The sequence below is a fragment of the Oratosquilla oratoria genome, chromosome 5 (assembly GCF_046742065.1).
Source record: "Oratosquilla oratoria isolate Oo_2021 chromosome 5, ASM4674206v1, whole genome shotgun sequence".
NCBI classification, from domain to species: domain Eukaryota; kingdom Metazoa; phylum Arthropoda; class Malacostraca; order Stomatopoda; family Squillidae; genus Oratosquilla; species Oratosquilla oratoria.
The window spans coordinates 78,799,057-78,816,556 of NC_134781.1; the positions used below are offsets into that span (position 1 = coordinate 78,799,057).

The 17,500-nt window shown below is 37.7% G+C and overlaps 1 protein-coding gene across 1 annotated transcript in view; it reads left to right on the forward strand.

Moving 5' to 3' along the window:
- Positions 1-8,166: 8,166 nt before the first annotated feature.
- RabGGTa (Rab geranylgeranyltransferase subunit alpha) overlaps positions 8,167-17,500 on the forward strand; it is an 18,853-nt gene continuing 9,519 nt past the window's right edge. The window contains exons 1-5 of the mRNA XM_076185524.1: positions 8,167-8,285; positions 11,274-11,384; positions 12,347-12,465; positions 14,928-15,118; positions 17,024-17,223. Of these exons, the coding sequence (XP_076041639.1) occupies positions 8,283-8,285; positions 11,274-11,384; positions 12,347-12,465; positions 14,928-15,118; positions 17,024-17,223 (624 nt within the window). The 5' untranslated portion in view covers positions 8,167-8,282. The remainder of the gene's footprint in view (positions 8,286-11,273; positions 11,385-12,346; positions 12,466-14,927; positions 15,119-17,023; positions 17,224-17,500) is intronic.

The following is a 17,500-nucleotide window of genomic DNA, read 5'->3' on the forward strand; positions in this document are numbered from 1 at the left end:
GCGTGCGTGTGTGTGTGTGTGTGGTTGTGTGTGTGTGTGTTTGTGTGTTTGTGTGTGTCTGTATGTGTGTGTGTGTGTGTGTGTGTGTGTGTGTGTGTGTGTGTGTGTGTCTGTGTGTGTGTGTGTGTGTGTGTGTGTGTGTGTGTGTGTGTGTGTGTGTGTGTGTGATTCACCATGGTCTTGGATCACGTGTTGAACTCGTGATCGACAGCTATTTCCCTCCCGGAAGAGAGCTTAGAGCTCGTATGACCGATCTATGGGTAATGCTGTGACCTTACACGCACACACACACCCAGCTTCCCGCCCACGAGAGTTGGAGTAACAACCCGTAGCGTAGCGATACTGGAATTATTTCAGTCTTCAGCGGGAATCGAACCTGGACCGTCGTAGTGATGGCCGGGAACTCTGACGTACGTACGTACGCGCGCGCGTGCGTGCGTGCGCACGCGCGCGCGCGTGTGTGTGTGTGTGTGTGTGTATTTATGTGTGCGTATTTATGTGTATTTACCTAGTTGTATTTACCTAGTTGTATTTTACGGGAAGGGGAGCTATGCTCGTGGGGTCCCGTCTTCATTTCTCATTTTATCTAAACAATTTTTAAATGTGTGTGTGTGTGTGTGTGTGTGTGTGTGTGTGTGTGTGTGTGTGTGTGTGTGTGTGTGTGTTTACTTACACATTTTGGCCCCATGTCTCAGTGTTGAAATGAGCTCAACTGCACATTCCTTCCGCCTGGAGGGACGAGATGGTTTAAAAAACATTATTGCAGTTACGAGACAAGTAGAGGAACTCGTTTAGATAAATCAAGTTTAACTACGTCAGGTTAGCACGCGACTACCTCGCCAGTGACCTCTGGAGGAAATAAATAATTGATCTGGAACTTGTTGCACAAGAAAGATGCATTCTTAGTTGCAATGAAAACAAACCAATAAATAAATAAATAAATAGATAGATGAATAAGTAAATAAATAAAACAAGGTGGTTTCCATATTCATAGTCTTTAGCTAAATCAGTCTATTTACAGGTCACTTCTAATGCCTTACCTGGACACAAGTACATCATTCATTTAAAATGTACTTTTTAACAACCACTGTATTGTTTATGAAAATATATTACGCCATCTATGTTGAGTGGGTGCACTAGCAAGCTGTGCAGCTTTTTTTATGTAATTATACATCATATGAATACATACATACATGTATTTATATGATGTATGAATAAATTATAATTAGAATATGTATACATACTTACAATTATAATGAAATTATACTATTCTTGGTCAAACCACTTTTGATGTAATTATATATAATATGAATACATACATACATGTATTCATATGATGTATGAATAAATTAGAATTAGAATGAAATTATACGATTCTTGCTCAAACCACTTTTGATGTAATTATACATATGAATACATACTTGCAATTATAATGAAATTATACTATTCTTGGTCAAACCACTTTTGATGTAATTATACATAATTTGAATACATACATACATGTATTCATATGATGTATGAATAAATTACAATTAGAATGAAATTATACGATTCTTGGTCAAACCACTTTTGATGTAATTATACATCATATGAATACATACTTACAATTATAATGAAATTATACAATTCTTGGTCAAACCACTTTTGATGTAATTATACATAATATGAATACATACATATATGTAATCATATGATGTATAAATAAATTACAATTAGAATGAAATTATACGATTCTTGCCCAAACCAGTGTAAAGTGACACCACATTGTCAAGGTTACAAACACATTCGTATAGGATTCTTAAACATATGGATGCAAATGTTGCCTTGAGTACACATTCGATAGGAGACCCAAGCCACGAGAAATGTTCACTCGTGAAAGTCCAGTGCAGGACATCCGCCCTACCCCTTGATGGACGAGGAGTCTTTGCATCCGACTATAGCGTCTTAATTCGGTTTGACAAAGTTGATGATAATTCGGTTTGACAAAATTGATTATGCAAAGTACACATGTTGGAATGGCTGGAGTAGTGAGTTAAGACTGAAATTCGTGTGATCAGGTCAACAATACTGATTAGGTGCCAGAAACAGCGAGATACGATACTGGTATACTGCGCCTCTGATGCTCGCCCTAAAATGGAGAGAAGCCGTGAAGGTGAGCCCTAAGCAAATGGTCAAGCACTCTCCGGGGATCGAACTCGTGACTCCAGCATTCAAGGTAAGAACGGGACCCATTGTAATAACATAAATGAATAAACAAACAAGTAAGCAAATTAACAAATGAATAGATGAACTAATAAATAAGTAAATAAAAATAGATGAATGAATAAACATATAGATAAGTATATATATATATATATATATATATATATATATATATATATATATATATATATGTATATATATATTGCTGAAACCACGAGGAAATCAAAGATCGGAATACTGAAAGTTTTCGTCTATTTAAGACATTTTCAAAGTACTTTGAAAATCTCTTAGATAGACGAAAACGCTCAGTATTCCGATCTTTGATTTTCTCGTGGTTTTAAGCAAAATATCTTTATTCACGTGTCTTACGTGATTGCTGTTGTATATATACTGTATTTATATATATATATACATATATATATATATATATATATATATATATATACATATATATACATATTATATTATATATATATATATATATATATATATATATATACATATATATATATATATATATATTTATACCTCGATCTATGGGTAATGCTGTGACCCTACATACACACAACTCCTTGCCCACCAGAGCTGGATTGCCGAATCAACCCTGGGCGGGCCACGAACTCGGATCACTGAATTAGTTGTCAAGAACGGTACCACTACCTCATCGATCCGGATGTGCTGTGTGTATGGACTTACGATAAATACGATTATTTGTTTTCATCGAAATTAAGAAATTTATATTAGTCTTACATATTTGAATAAAGAATATTTTTACTTCAATATAGCAAATTGCATAGTAGTAGCCACAGACAAGCAAGCTCTCCAATTCTGGTGTGTGTGTGTGTGTATTTGTGTAAGGTCATATAATTACCCATAGATCGAACCATATATAAGATCTGGGCTCTCATCCGGGAGGGTAATAGCTGTCGATTTCGTGTCCAACACGTAATTCAAGACCATGATGAATTACTCATAAGCGAGATGCCGAATTCCTAATTTACTGTAGTTACCCATAAACCTTTTATGATATTTTTCATTTTCTATAATTTGGGGAAATTCAAAGAAAACTAAATTGAGTTCAATTATCAATGAGTTTGATCCTAGAAATTACTTTTCTTCTCCTTCTCTTTCTCTTCTTATTTTTCAAGAAAGTGCATTGGCCCATACAACTACATTATTGTCAGGAAGGTTGGAAAAAATTATATAAGTTCAATGTCATCAGTATTATGGTGATCCCAAGGTCAGGACGTAGTTTTTTTAAAAGAATGTAAAAAGGAGAAACATTAATCAAGATATCTGACATCCTCATGATCCTGTATCTAGTGTGGGAATAGATTTTTCAGAACAATGGTGTTCCAATGACCTCCCCGGACCTAATGTTCCTGGTCCACTTGGTTATGAGGAAAAGAATTCAAAAGCTATATATAAGTATTATATGTATATTACATCTTCAGATACGAATTAAAGTACTTACTGTCTACAAGTTTCCTTTCTCCTGTGGTTATTTTGCATTTTCGTATCACGGTGATGTGATTGTTTGCGTATACATACATACATACATACATACATACATACATACATACATACATACATACATACATACATACATACATATATATATATATATATATATATATATATATATAATTTGATAAAGAGAATAAAGCATCAGACTCGATTTGAAGGGTTTATTAAGCTCGACGTTTCGATTCCCGTCCAGGGATTCCACACAGTGAACTCGTTTTCATATAGTCCGGGATGCAACTGGGCGAGGACCTTGGTGAACTCCTCGCTACGTTAATCATGACAAAATGTGCACCATTTGATGTACTAAAGTACAGAGAAAATACACCAAGAGTGAAACAAAAACAATATCATGCAATAAAAGTCACACAAAAAGGTAACATTTAATATTTGGTCACAGCGGTAATGACTCGCCCAGTTCCTTCCCAGCCAACGGCCATTTTCCTTTTTCAGTCACAACATTACTTTTTCTTCGTCCACTTAATTGAAATATCAATATCTGTCCTACTCACATAGCTCTTCTGTGTAAATCTATTCCGTATATTGTACCTCTGGTGTGGCTTTGTTGTTTTCAATTGCTTTAGTATTTATGTTTCTCTGTCGTCATAACTGTGTATCTTGTAATTGAGTTTCTGTTAAATTTCAAAATGTGTAGACTTGGAGGAGAAAGGGGATCAAGTGTTGTTTATACTTTAATGTGTATTAAGTGTGAGTCGCTTGTTTTCTTGTTTGTGGAAACGCTGGGTTTTATCTCTGAAGAATCTGTCCCGCTTTGGTCCTTGGTGTCACTGGGAGGAGCGGGAGAAAGTAGGGAGGATGAGGAAGAGGAGGAAGAGGAGGAGAAGAAGGACGAGGAGGAGGAGGAGAAGGAGGAAGAGGAGGAGGAGAAGGAGGAAGAGGAGGAGGGGGAGAAGGAAGAAGAAGAAGAGGAGGAGGAGCAGGAGAAGTAGGTTGGAGAGAGGAGGAAAAATCCGAGGTAACGGATTCGTAGGTGTGTTGAAGTGTTGAAGAGTTCTTGACACTGTATGTTTTTGAATATCTGATAATCTGTGGTAAACTAAAAATTTCGAAATATTCACTCAACCAATCATCATCTGTAATTTGTGTCTGTAAAACTGCGTTCCTGGCTAACGCATCTGTTTGTGTCTTTCGGGTCTCCCCCCCTTCCCCCCCTTGCCCAGTCTTATCTGGACTCAGGTAGGTGCGCCCCAAAACCAGGAAAGTTAACCTTGGGTGTTATGACCTCACGTGTTCCACAACAACAATAAGAAGAAGAAAAGGAAAAAGGAGAAGAAGTAAGAAGAAGAAGAAGAAGAAGAAGAAGAAGAAGAAGAAGAAGAAGAAGAAGAAGAAGAAGAAGAAGAAGAAGAAAATGAAGCAGAAGAAGTAGAAGATGAAGAAGAAGAAGAAGAAGAAGGAGAAGAAGAAGAAGAAAAAGAAGAAGATGAAGAAGTAGAAGACGAAGAAGAAGATAGAGAAGAAGAAGAAGAAGAAGAAGAAGATCATGATGAGGCAAAAGAAGAAGAAGAAGAAGAAGAAGAAGAAGAAGAAGAAGAAGAAGAAGAAGAAGAAGAAGAAGAAGAAGAAGAAGAAGAAGAAGACGATGATGATGATGATGATGATGATGATGATGATGATGATGATGATGATGATGATGATGATGATGATGATGATGATGATGATGATGATGATGATGATGATGAAGAAGAAGAAGACGAAGAAGAAGAAGAACAACAACAGCATCAACGACGATGACGACCACGAAATGTTTATCAAATGCTTCCCAAATATTGATAACTACGATAGATTTCCATTACCTGAGACTTCTTAGATCTCTGTAGCTCTTCACTGGTCTACCACGTAACGTACCCCTTGAGTCCCCAGACCATCGACCCGTACCCTCATTAACCTGACACAGAATAGAAAACGGTAATATATTAAGACTAAATATATAATGGTACCACGACGAATATCAAGTGGTTCAAATTGTAATGACTTTATTCATCAGTTAAGCATTAACATAAAAACAATATACATTTTTTTTTCTCTCTGTAGGTATAAATTTTTAAGTAATCTTTCGTTTGTCATCTCAGAACCCCATGAGAACCGTCCCGAGAACCTCTGGAGGTTCGCGAACCCCAGGTTGAGAACCCCTTGCATAAGAACATAACATAAGAATAAAGGAGACTGCAAGAGACCATAAGTCCTACACTAGGCAGCTCCGAATCTATCACCACCTGTCGTCCCCATCCATAAAGTTGTCTAATCGTTTTTTAAAACAACTGATAGTTTCAGCGCTTACTACATGGTTACTAAGTTTATTCCATTCATCGACCACCCTATTAGTAAACCAATTCTTGCCTATTTCCTTCTTAAATCTAAATTTGTCCAGTTTATACCTATTACTGCGAGTCCTGCCCTGTTGTTTTATTATGATGACCTTGTTTGCATCACCCTTGTTATAGCCTTTGATCCACTTGAACACTTCTATTAGATCACCCCGCACTCTGCGTCTTTCCAGAGAGTGTAAGTTTAGGTGCCTAAGCCTCTCCCCGTAAGGCAAATTTCCGAGTCCATGTATCATTTTGGTCATTCTTCTTCTTATGTTATGTGCAGTATAGGGTACTGGCTGCTCATAACATAAGAACAGAAGAGTGAAGGAGACTGCAAGAGACCATGAGGCTTACACTAGGCAGTTCCATGTCCATTACCAACTGTCATCCCCATCCATAAAGTTGTCTAACAGGTTTTTTTTTAATTACTGATAGTTTCAGCGCTCACTACATGGATACTAAGTCTGTTACATTTGTTGACCACCCTATTAGTAAACCAATTATTGCCTATTTCTTTCATAAATCTAAATCTATCCAGTTTAAATCCATTACTGTGTAGTTCTGCCCTGTTATCTTAATATAATAACCTTGTTTGCGTTACCCTTGTTAAAGCCTTTGATCCACTTAAACACCTCTATTAGATCACCCCGCACTCTGCGTCTTTCCAGAGAGTGTAAGTTAAGGTGCCTAAGCCTCTCTTCATAAGATAAATTTCTGAGCCCATGTATCATTTTGGTCATTCTCCTCTGTACTGATTCTAGTGAATTGATGCCCATTCTATAAGACGGAGACCAACAATGTACCGCATAGTCAAGGATAGGTCTAACTAACGCTAGATAGAGTTTGATAATTACATCTGCACTTCTATTCGTAACCGTCGTAGCAACGAAAACTAGTACCCTGCTAGCCTTATTTCTAGCGCTAATGCAGTTTCCTTGATTTAAGGTCAGGACTCACTAGAACTCCCGAGTCCCTCCCGCACTCAGTTTTCTCTAAAAACGTGTCATCTACGCTATATCTATTTTCGGAGTTGTGTAGCCCTACGTTTAACACGCTGCACTTTGAGATATTGAAGTTCATTCGCCATTTTAAAGACCATTCTATGCACTCATTAATTAGGGGGACTTCATTGCCACCCTTAAGAACCAGAGACAAACATTTATTTATTGTTGGTGATTGATATCCTCTCAAAATGAAATTCACTTACAAATATCTTTTCACCATCTATTTGTCTCCCCGTCCAACTGAATCCCCCTCTTTGACGCAATGTTTTCTCCATGGATAATACTCTCTCCAATGCACTGTTTATCACGAAATGTATTCGAAAAAAATCCGATGCATAAACGTATGTGCTCCTACGAAATTAATCAACAATATTACCAGAAATTTCTCGATTACTTTTTTTTTTCTAAATAGGAATTCATCCCTAGACTCTTCATTCTATGCTTTACTTAGACGTTTACTCAGCTTTATTTATTTACTTGTTTTCTTTTTATAATTTATTTATTTATTTGTTTGTTTATTTATTTATCTATTTATTTATTTGTTTATTTATTTATTTATTTATTTATTTATTTATCTATCTATTTATTGTCGATTTCAATTATATCGCCTCGGTAATGTGATTAATTTCTGTAAATTTTGTTAGTATATATTAACCTATGCGATTTTATTTAGCTGAAAGAATGTCTGTGAAATGTATCTTATAGCTTAGATAATAACGAATAGTATATTCGGCCTTTTACGCAAAGGATTTGCGTAACGATCGCATGAACAAGGCATGCCACTGTGATCAAGCAGATTCCTCCATGTTTTCTTTATGGTAACCACTGCCGTGACAGTTGAATGAAATTGCTTGGTCTTTGCCAAAATGAAATAGTTCTTAAAACAAATTCATAGATAAGATTCATTTATATAAAGAAGATCACACGTTTGAAATTTTGTCTATGTGGACATGGAACTAGATATACCTCGCAGACCCACACAAAAGTTAGCTATGGCAAATATATGCGTACTCGGAAAACATCTACATATATATTATCTTTTTACATATAAATTTTACGTTATGAATTGTTACTTTTAAATTTTCAGTTTAGTTAAACAAATTTACTGTAAAATTCGTTTTCAATCGAAGGTGCCAAGTATAGGCCGTGAAGTCTAATAGTAAACAGTTGTCAGTGGACTGAGTCATTCATAGTGCGGTGTCGCTAAGTCGGAGGCAAAATGGTAAGGAAGTTGTGAATAATTATTGTAAATTATTTATTTGAATTCTGGTTAGGTATATGTGATTGTTTCTTAAAGTGACCAGGCGTACTTTTCGTTTTATTAATGGATTTATCGATTTTGTGATGATTGTAACTGTTACATGTACCGCAAATCATGGGACATGGGTGGTACCAAAAACCAAATATTTGACAAAGGGGTATAGATGTTGTTGTTTGACATTCAGACATATTTGAAATTCGTTTATGTAGTGGAAAACATTCCATTATCTTGGAATGGTAATTAATGGGTTACCAGAACATTAACAGCGGGACCTCATGGCAACAAGTTACTCTTTATTTAGTTGGAATTCCCCAGAACCTGGATCATGGATGTAGTTTTCAATTTTGATAGTTTCAGGAACACTCACGCATGGGTATTTAACATGAAACTTGTATTGTCCAATAGCTCATAACTTAACCAATCCATAGAAAAAATCCATATTTCAAATGCAAAAGAAAGTAAAATGCATTTGCATGTAGCCATGTTATTGGAACAGAACCTTAATTTTATCACAGATAACCAGCGCATTTTTTCTTAGGGACCATATCACGCTAAGAATAGGCTTTGACTACTTGAGATGCAGCCTTTGTTTTGGTAGAGGCGGTGGTTGAAGAAATTAAAGTATGCCAAATTCATTTATTCTAACCCAACCCAATTTAATCTACCTACTTACCTACCTGCCTAACCTATCCTGCATTTGATAATGTGGTACCTGTAATTCTAGACAACATCAGGCCATCGTCGTTGTCTCTGATCTCTTAATCTATCAAAACAAAGATGACGTCTAAAGTCTACGCAACTTCGTTCGTTTCTCCATAGCTTTTAGCAAGTTTTATATATTTCTGCCAAGAAAAATATCTAATATTGATGTATTATAATTTACAAAAATATTTAATTTTCTAATGCTAAACTGCATAGGTGCGCACTTCTGAAAAAAGAAATACCAGAACTATTTTGATCAACTACCATAGCAAAGAAATTCTCAAATTTTTTGGCTGAGAATTTATTTATTCAGCTTGTGATGTTTGAGAAGAGAGGTTTTACTGTATTGGCTAAGATGTCAGGTGAATTAGAATAAAAGTATTGCTATCCAAACCACTATTAACAAAAGTTCTTACTCTCTTGAATGACTTGGCATTGTCAGCAAAGAAGTTACATGAACTTCTTTGCTGACGATGCCAAATCACTCAAGAGTAGGAACAGAAGAAGATTGCCGATCGCTACGAGAAGACCTAGACAAAATATGGGAATGGAGTCAGAAATGTGAGATGAACTTCAACATTAAGAAATGTAGCATAATGGAATTTGGAAAGAGCAAAAATAGAGTATCGGGTCAATATAGAATTGGAAACAAGTCAAAAAAGTCTATTCAGAAAGGGACTTGGGAGTAATCTTCTCAAGTGACTTGACAGCTGATAAACATGTAAATGAATTATTTGGAGAGACTTTTAACTTAAGATCAATGAAAGTGGCCTTCAACTACATAGGTGAGATTGTTAAAAAAAAGTGGTTACACTGATAAGACCTAAACTAGAATATGCTGCAACACTTTGGGCACCCAGCACAAAGAAGAACATAAGAAAATTAGAAAGAATTCAAAGAGCAGCAACAAAAATGGCACCTACACTGTCAAATCTGACATACAAAGATTGGAGAAATTACATTTGTCAACACTGGAACAGAGAAGAGAGGTGATTTATTGACTATTTACAGAATTATGGAAGGAATGGAAATTCTCGATAGAGACTACTTGTTAAAGTGGGACAGAAGAGAAACGAGGAAAAAAAAAATAAAGGACAGTTATAGAAGAGACCTGAAAAGGAATAGCTTCCCACATAGTGATTGATGTTTGGAACAAACTAAATGAAGAAACAGCGAGTGCCAAAACTATACATGATTTTAAGAATAAACTGAATGTGGAGAGATACGAAAATGGGTCATTATAAGCATAGCTCTCATCCCATAAATTACAACTAGGTCTAGGTAAATACATTACAATACACTTTTCTTGAAAAATCGATATGATGAAAAATATGCTGTAATGTAAGGCTTTAATGTTTCTGAACCCATGAAATATGCTAGCCAATGCTTCTAGTGGTAAATAGGGCATGCAATAGGACAGTCCTAGTTTTTTCTGAGATTAAGTAGTTAGGTTAGGTTATGTATTTCTTGTTTTTGGGAGTCCAAACACCATGCATATAAGGGGAAGCCCACTCAATTGTGGTACCGGATATATGTGGTAGAATTCTTGTACCAGTAATGTGGGAACAAGGCTGGTCTGAATACACTGGTGTTTAGATTTTTTAACCAGAGATAGGTTAACTTGTGGAATTCTTTACTAGCTGATATGGTGTCTTGTTATAGTTGGTTAAACCACATTATGATTAAAGGGAAGGGTGTATACATTACACAGCCAAAGATGTTTTACTTTGGGGAAACCGTATAGTTGTGGAAGATTTTATTTGTATGAAATTGGCAGTTTCCGACAAGTCTATCAAAATAAACACCAGGTGAGGATGGAGCCTTTATTAGTATGACTTTTCATTTGTTACAGCTATATCATGTACGTAATAAAACTGTAACTAGTGAAACGTTGTACTATAAATGTCCCATCCTCGTATGTTTATTTCGAAAGATTTTGTTTGAGTTAGTATACCTGATGAAGTGAGTTGATCTAGAAAAGGAAAAAAAATGACAAGGTCACCCTCATAAGGGGGAAGGGGCCCTTGGTATATAGAGCCCCCTAAAAATAGATAAAGCATAAATCCTTTAAGCTGGTAATCTGTTTTGAAAATAAAAACGGTAGTTATAAGGTATGAATATACCCACCAGCTGTTTCAGTCCATGTAGGTAAACAAATTTAATATATTTTGGTATAATTCTCATGTTCATAGATATGCTTGCAAATAAAGCTGGATATATTTTATCAGTCTTTATTGGTATTGGCAGCATGGTAGGTTGAAAGTAAAAACGACGGAAGAACAGGCTGCTGAGAAGGCCAAGGAACGAGAGGAGAAGAGGAAGCAGTACCTTGGGGGCTTAAATTTGGTACTTGATAAAGTAAGTTTTTATCAGTTTGATGTTAATGAAAATATAAGTGTGTGAATAGCATTAATCTTTTGTTCAAAACTATATCAGATATATTAAGAATTGTAATAATGTAGTTGCATGTGAAATTAGTTAATGCATTGAATATGAAACCCCTTCCATACCAACTGGATTTATTCTGGTGAGGTGAATTTATTTGGTTTATTATGATCCATTTGTCACCAAAAGGAGTAAAACATTTCAATTAACCCTTTGCGTACTTAATTGCACTTCCTCCTGTGTTCTGGATGACACCAGTCTATTTTATTCAGCAGGGGAATTGAGTGACCTCCTGGCCCGATTTGGAGACCAGGTGCCAGCCCCTTTGGGATGCACCTCCTTGTGGAGATGTGGTAATGTTGTATATTTTCTTGAGGCAGTGCCATCCTTTATTCGCTGATCCAACTTCTGGTGCATCTTCATGAAAGCAAGACACTGCTGCACCTTGAGGTTTGGACTAAGGGAACAAAGAATGGTATCTGCATGGTGGTCCTGCAAGATGGATAACAGAGAGAATGATCTCCCAATTGTCCATTACTGTTACTCGTCATCCCCATTACCTTCATCTGGAAGTGCTTCTCCAAGGGGCTGATATCTGTATTTCTTCCACATGTTTACATGTGGGGAACCAACAACTGCCTCCTTCCTACTTTCAGCTAATAACCTCAACACTGCAAAAACTGCAGTCCAAGGTTTCTTCCTTGGTGTATTAGAGGGCCTAAGGTCCATTGCCTGTCATTGTGGGGACAAGTTTGCAGTCGGTCAAACATTGTACCAGTTGCTATAGAATAAGGAAGGAATAAGGTTTTTTTATCAGGACATTTTTGTTCCAGATATGCTCTTAACTGGAATGAAATTATTTGGCACTAACCAGAACAAATATTCATATTGCAAAGCTCCTCCAATGTATAACTCACGATACTTGTACTTTGCAGCGATCAAAAGGAGTTTATGATGAAGAAGGCCTGAATGTGTTAGCACAGCTCCTTATGGTCAATCCAGATGCTTTAACCCTATGGAACTTCCGCAGAGAAATTCTTGTGATACTCAAAGGGTAAGCTTCAAAATTTGCTGATGTATGCATAAATGTAACTTGGTGTATATGGACCAGGAAATTGTTGTAGGTTTTCTTGAATTTTCTTGAACTAGTGATGTGGTTCTAGGTTAATGACTTCTGAGTTCTGTCTCCCTCCCTGTATGAGGCAGGAGATTAATACATACCCACATATATACCTATACCAAAAAGCCTTTACTCAATATAAGGGAATGGCCATGTTGAAGCTTATGCCTACCCTACACCCATTCCACACTTGTCCAAAACATGTTCATACCAGCTCCTTCTGGATGGAGAGTCAACCCTGGCCCCTGCCACCTTGGTTGGGTCAGAGGGAATGTAACAAAATGCAACACCTCGCAACAGAGACCCAACAACTGGATCTAGTTTACTCCACTACATTATTACATGGTGATCCCTTCTTGTCCACTTGAAAAATATACAAAATACAAAGAATCCCTTCAGGTTTTGGTTTACTAATAGGGTGGTCAACGAATGGAACAGACTTAGTAACCATGTAGTGAGTGTTGTTGTTGTTGTTGTCGTTCCCTAGACTGTCTGTCCGAGCAGTCCCGTCTCCCCAAGGAATGCCATAGCCAAAACTGGGTTTTCACACAAATCCTTTGTAGAGCGTATGTTGTGTTGTGCTGTTTGCGTGCATGATTGTGTATAATGCAGTCTTCCATTATGTGTTGTATAGTATGGGGTGAAGTTTTACATCCTGGGCAGCTGTTCACAATGCGGTCATCCAGCCTCTTCTGGTAGCTTAGAAGTGCTGGGTGGTGACCGCACCGCAGTGTGGCCAGGTGGACTCTGTCCTGGTGTGGGAGAGAGGATTCAGAAGGGTGGATATCAGGGGGTCTGGCATGCAGCAGTGTGTTGTCTTTCAGTGTGTTAATGGAGCGGTGAGTGATATGATTATGAATATGTTTCCGGAGGCTGGTATTTGGTGGTTGTGGAGGAAGAGAAGAGAGTATCTGTGCATGATAAAGGTCTTTGGGTGTTGTTTTAATGTTTCTTGGTGTGTGTGGGTGTTCTGCTATGTAGTGTAGCGGGTGTGATGTGTTTGTGGTGGCTGCAGCAAGTGTTTGTGTGCCTCTCATGTCGAGGTGGTCCTTGACTTTGAGGACTTTTGTTTCATGGTGTAAATGGTCTGTAGGTGTTGTATTTGTGCAGCCTGTAATTGTTTTTAGGGCTTTGTTTTGTATGATTTGAAGGGTGTTGTGGTGTCTCACTGAGATTAGGAGCCCATGCAGGACTTGCATAATTCAACACTGAGCGTATGCACTGTTTGTATATTGTTATATTAGTTTCTTTGTTTTGTCCAAATGTTGTTTTGAAACTATCGGTTGTTTTAAGAAACGGTTAGGCAATTTTATGGGTGGGGATGATGGGTAGTAATGGACATAGAACTTACTAGTGTAGGTCTTATGGTCTCTTGCAGTCTCCTTCATTCTTATGTTCCTCATCCATTTACAACCATTCACCATTCACATTTTCCTTGTCCTCTCTTCCTTGCTCAATACTTTGATTTACCTCCACCCTTGCTACCCAGTTCCCTGTTACATGTAACTGTAAATAATGCACTTCACTTTCTCTGGTGTGATGTACTATTATAAGGGGGATGGTTGACATAAGAATGAAGCAGACTGCAAGGGACCATAAGTCCTACACAAGGCAGCTCCATATGCATCACCACCTGTCATCCCCATCCATGAAGTTGTCGAACCGTTTCTTAAAACTACTGATAGTTTCAGCGCTCACTACATGGTTACTAAGTCTATTCCATTCATTGACCACCCTATTAGTAAACCAATTCTTGCCTATTTCCTTCTTAAATCTAAATTTGTCCAGTTTAAATCCATTGCTGCGAGTCCTGCCCTGTTGTTTTAATATGGTGACCTTATTTGCATCACCTTTGATCCTCTTGAACACCTCAATTAGATCACCCCACAATCTGCGTCTCTCCAGAGAGTCGGAGCATACACCCATTCTATACCCATTAGTTGTTCCTTCTATCTTCGTTCTATGGATGCAGGGTCAGTCAGGACCCTTCCCACTGCAGCAAGACACAGTACTTCTGCAACAGGGTCCAACTGAAAGTGCTTTACCCCCACCACCTCATCTTCAGAAGAATTTAGATCAAATAAGAAAAATTCCCTTCAGGCAGTGTCAATTTTTCCAATTCGCCACTCTCCACATGCATCTATATATTACCATCTTCTTTTCCTCCTCAAGATGTTCCTTTTGCACCCAATGCACTTTGACTATCCAGCAGCAAAAAAAAATCTTTGTACAAGATTTTTTTTAATTTGTTTACTCTTTCATATGATTAAGAAAAGTAGAATATGAGGGTATATTGAAGCACCTGATTTGATGCATCATGGTCCTATGTTAATATAGGATTTTACATGGTATTAAAATAATCTAGGAATCTGAACTCATAAATATTCTTGTTGCAGGGATAGTGAAGGAACCTGGCAGACATTGCTAATTAGGGAGCTGAAGATGATAGAAAATTGTTTACTAAAAAATCCAAAGAGTTATGGAGCCTGGCACCACCGTTCATGGATCCTAGATGTTATTCCTGAACCCCCGTGGGAAGAAGAACTAGATATTTGTAGTAAATACCTCAAGATGGATGAAAGAAATTGTAAGTTTTTGTTCTTTGAAAGTTCTCTATTTATACCAAGGGAACCTGGACAACCCTTCATCCAAGAGGAGCTAAGATGGATGGGATGGGTGTAGAGCAAGTGAATGCTTCAGCTCTGCCACCCCCTTGTAAGGGGTAAAGGGCTTTTAGGGATGTGTATAGGTTAGATAATAGTGGAACTGATAGCTGGAAATTATGTTGAAAACATGATTTCTGTTGAATATATTTTTGAATAAAAGGTATTTTGATACAAAGAAAAACATGGAAGAGGGCTCGAGCACTTTGGTCACACACGCACACTTTTCTTGGCATGTGCCTGCCTGCTAATTAAACAAGCACTGAACCTAATAATCTATATGGCAGAAATTTATCATTCTGTTGCCCCTGGTCCCCCTTAGAGACCATGTGGTAGATGTTGTCCATAAAGATAGAAATGTTATTGTTTGATAACTACCTCTTAGCAAGTGTACTAGTTGGTTCATGCACTAGTATCATGTAAATTTATCACGTCACAAGGTGAGACTTGTTAACCCACTATTGGAGAATAAGATAAGAGGAACAGAAGAGCTGTTTATTTGGACCACTGTGGTCCTCTTCAGCGGAAGAAGACCACAAATAGTGGTCAAAATAAATGGATCTTCTGTTTCTCTTATCTTGTTCTGATAGTGGGTTAACAAGTCCCATTATACAAATGTTACATTATATTATACATACCAACAGCTTTTTTCCACTTACAAGGGAGGTAGCCAGAAATAAAGGCACAAAATCCAAATCCACTCCCACCCATTCACCCTACTCCCTCCATCTTATTTTGGTTCTTGGATGATGGGTTATCCCTGCATCTTGCCCACTGCCCTGGGTCAAAAGCAATGTAGCAAGACACGGCACATCCACAGCAAGGTTGCTTCATTTAATCGGCGACCACCCCTCTCCGTCCCCTTGTGTAGAAAAAGAGAAGACAGGGAGAAATCCCTTCGTGTTGCATCAAAATATCATTGACACATACTCTCTCACCCCCCATCCCCCACCCACTCCCTCCCATACATCACATCATCCATACACAACCATTCTCCACTTACCCCTATCTTCTCTATTCTCCTGTCCTTCCTCAACAGACATTCCCCTCTTTCCCAATGCCCCTTTTACCCCATCCATCCATCTTATCCTTGGTTGCCCCCTCATGTTCACTCCTTCCACCTCTGCTTTCTACACCTCTTCTACTAATCTTTCTTCACTCATTCTTTCCATGTGTCCAAATCATCCCAATATTCTTTCATCAACCCCATCTCCCAACTCCCTTTCCAGTCCCACTCTCCTCTTCACCTAATTTCTCACTCCAGTATAGTAAACACTACCGTACTTCTCAGGCATTTCAACTCGAACACATTTAAAGTCTTCCTCTTTTATGTTCCATTTTTCTGCTCCATACAGTACTCTCAGCACAATCACCCCTTCATACAATCTCCTCTTAGCATCAGTTCCCAAATGTCTATTTCTCATTGCACTTCTTAATCTCCCAAGGCATTTACTTGCTTCTCTTGATCTACATTCTACCTCCAGCTCCATTCCTCCCTTTCCTGCCACATTCACATCCAAGTATCTAAAGCTATCTACTTTGTGCAAAAAGCAGACATTACATTATCCTCATCATAAAGTATTCATGAGAATGTAGTTTTTAAGTGAAGAAATAATATAGGCATTGTACCAATCGCCATCTCCCTCCCGTATGGGAGGATGGCAGCCAGAAGCTGCACCCATGCTGAAAAGAAACAGAAGAAAAAAAAATTGCTGTGGTCTATTGAAATTAATCGTATTGCACCTTATAGTATATCAGATGATCATAATCATGCCTTACTTGCTCTCTGAAGAATTGTTTGTAGGTCTTGCATCATGATTTCATTGCAGTTCACTGTTGGGACCATAGACGTTTCGTTGTGAATGGCAGTGAGAAAAAGCCCGAGGAAGAGTTGAAGTTCTCCAAAAAATTGATTGAAAGAAATCTGAGCAATTATTCTGCATGGCATTATCGGTCAAAGCTACTACCTTTGGTGTTTCCGCCAGACCAAGGATCACTATATCCCATTGCTGAAGATATGCTTGTGAAGGTAAGAAGTTTTAACTTTTAATACTGGATTTTGGACAATCGCCCTAAATCTGTCTCTCTACAGTCCTCGCTTTTCACTTTGTTAATTTTTACATCATCTGTGAATATGTTGGCAAAACTTAATGTCCCCTCCATGTCATTGACAGATAAACATTATTGGTGCTGGCACTGAACCTTGTGGAACTCCACTGGTCACTACTCTCCATCCTGACATTTTATCCTTTACTACTGTCCTTATGTACCTTCCCTTCAAAAAAATCTTTCTCCAATTGAATGGT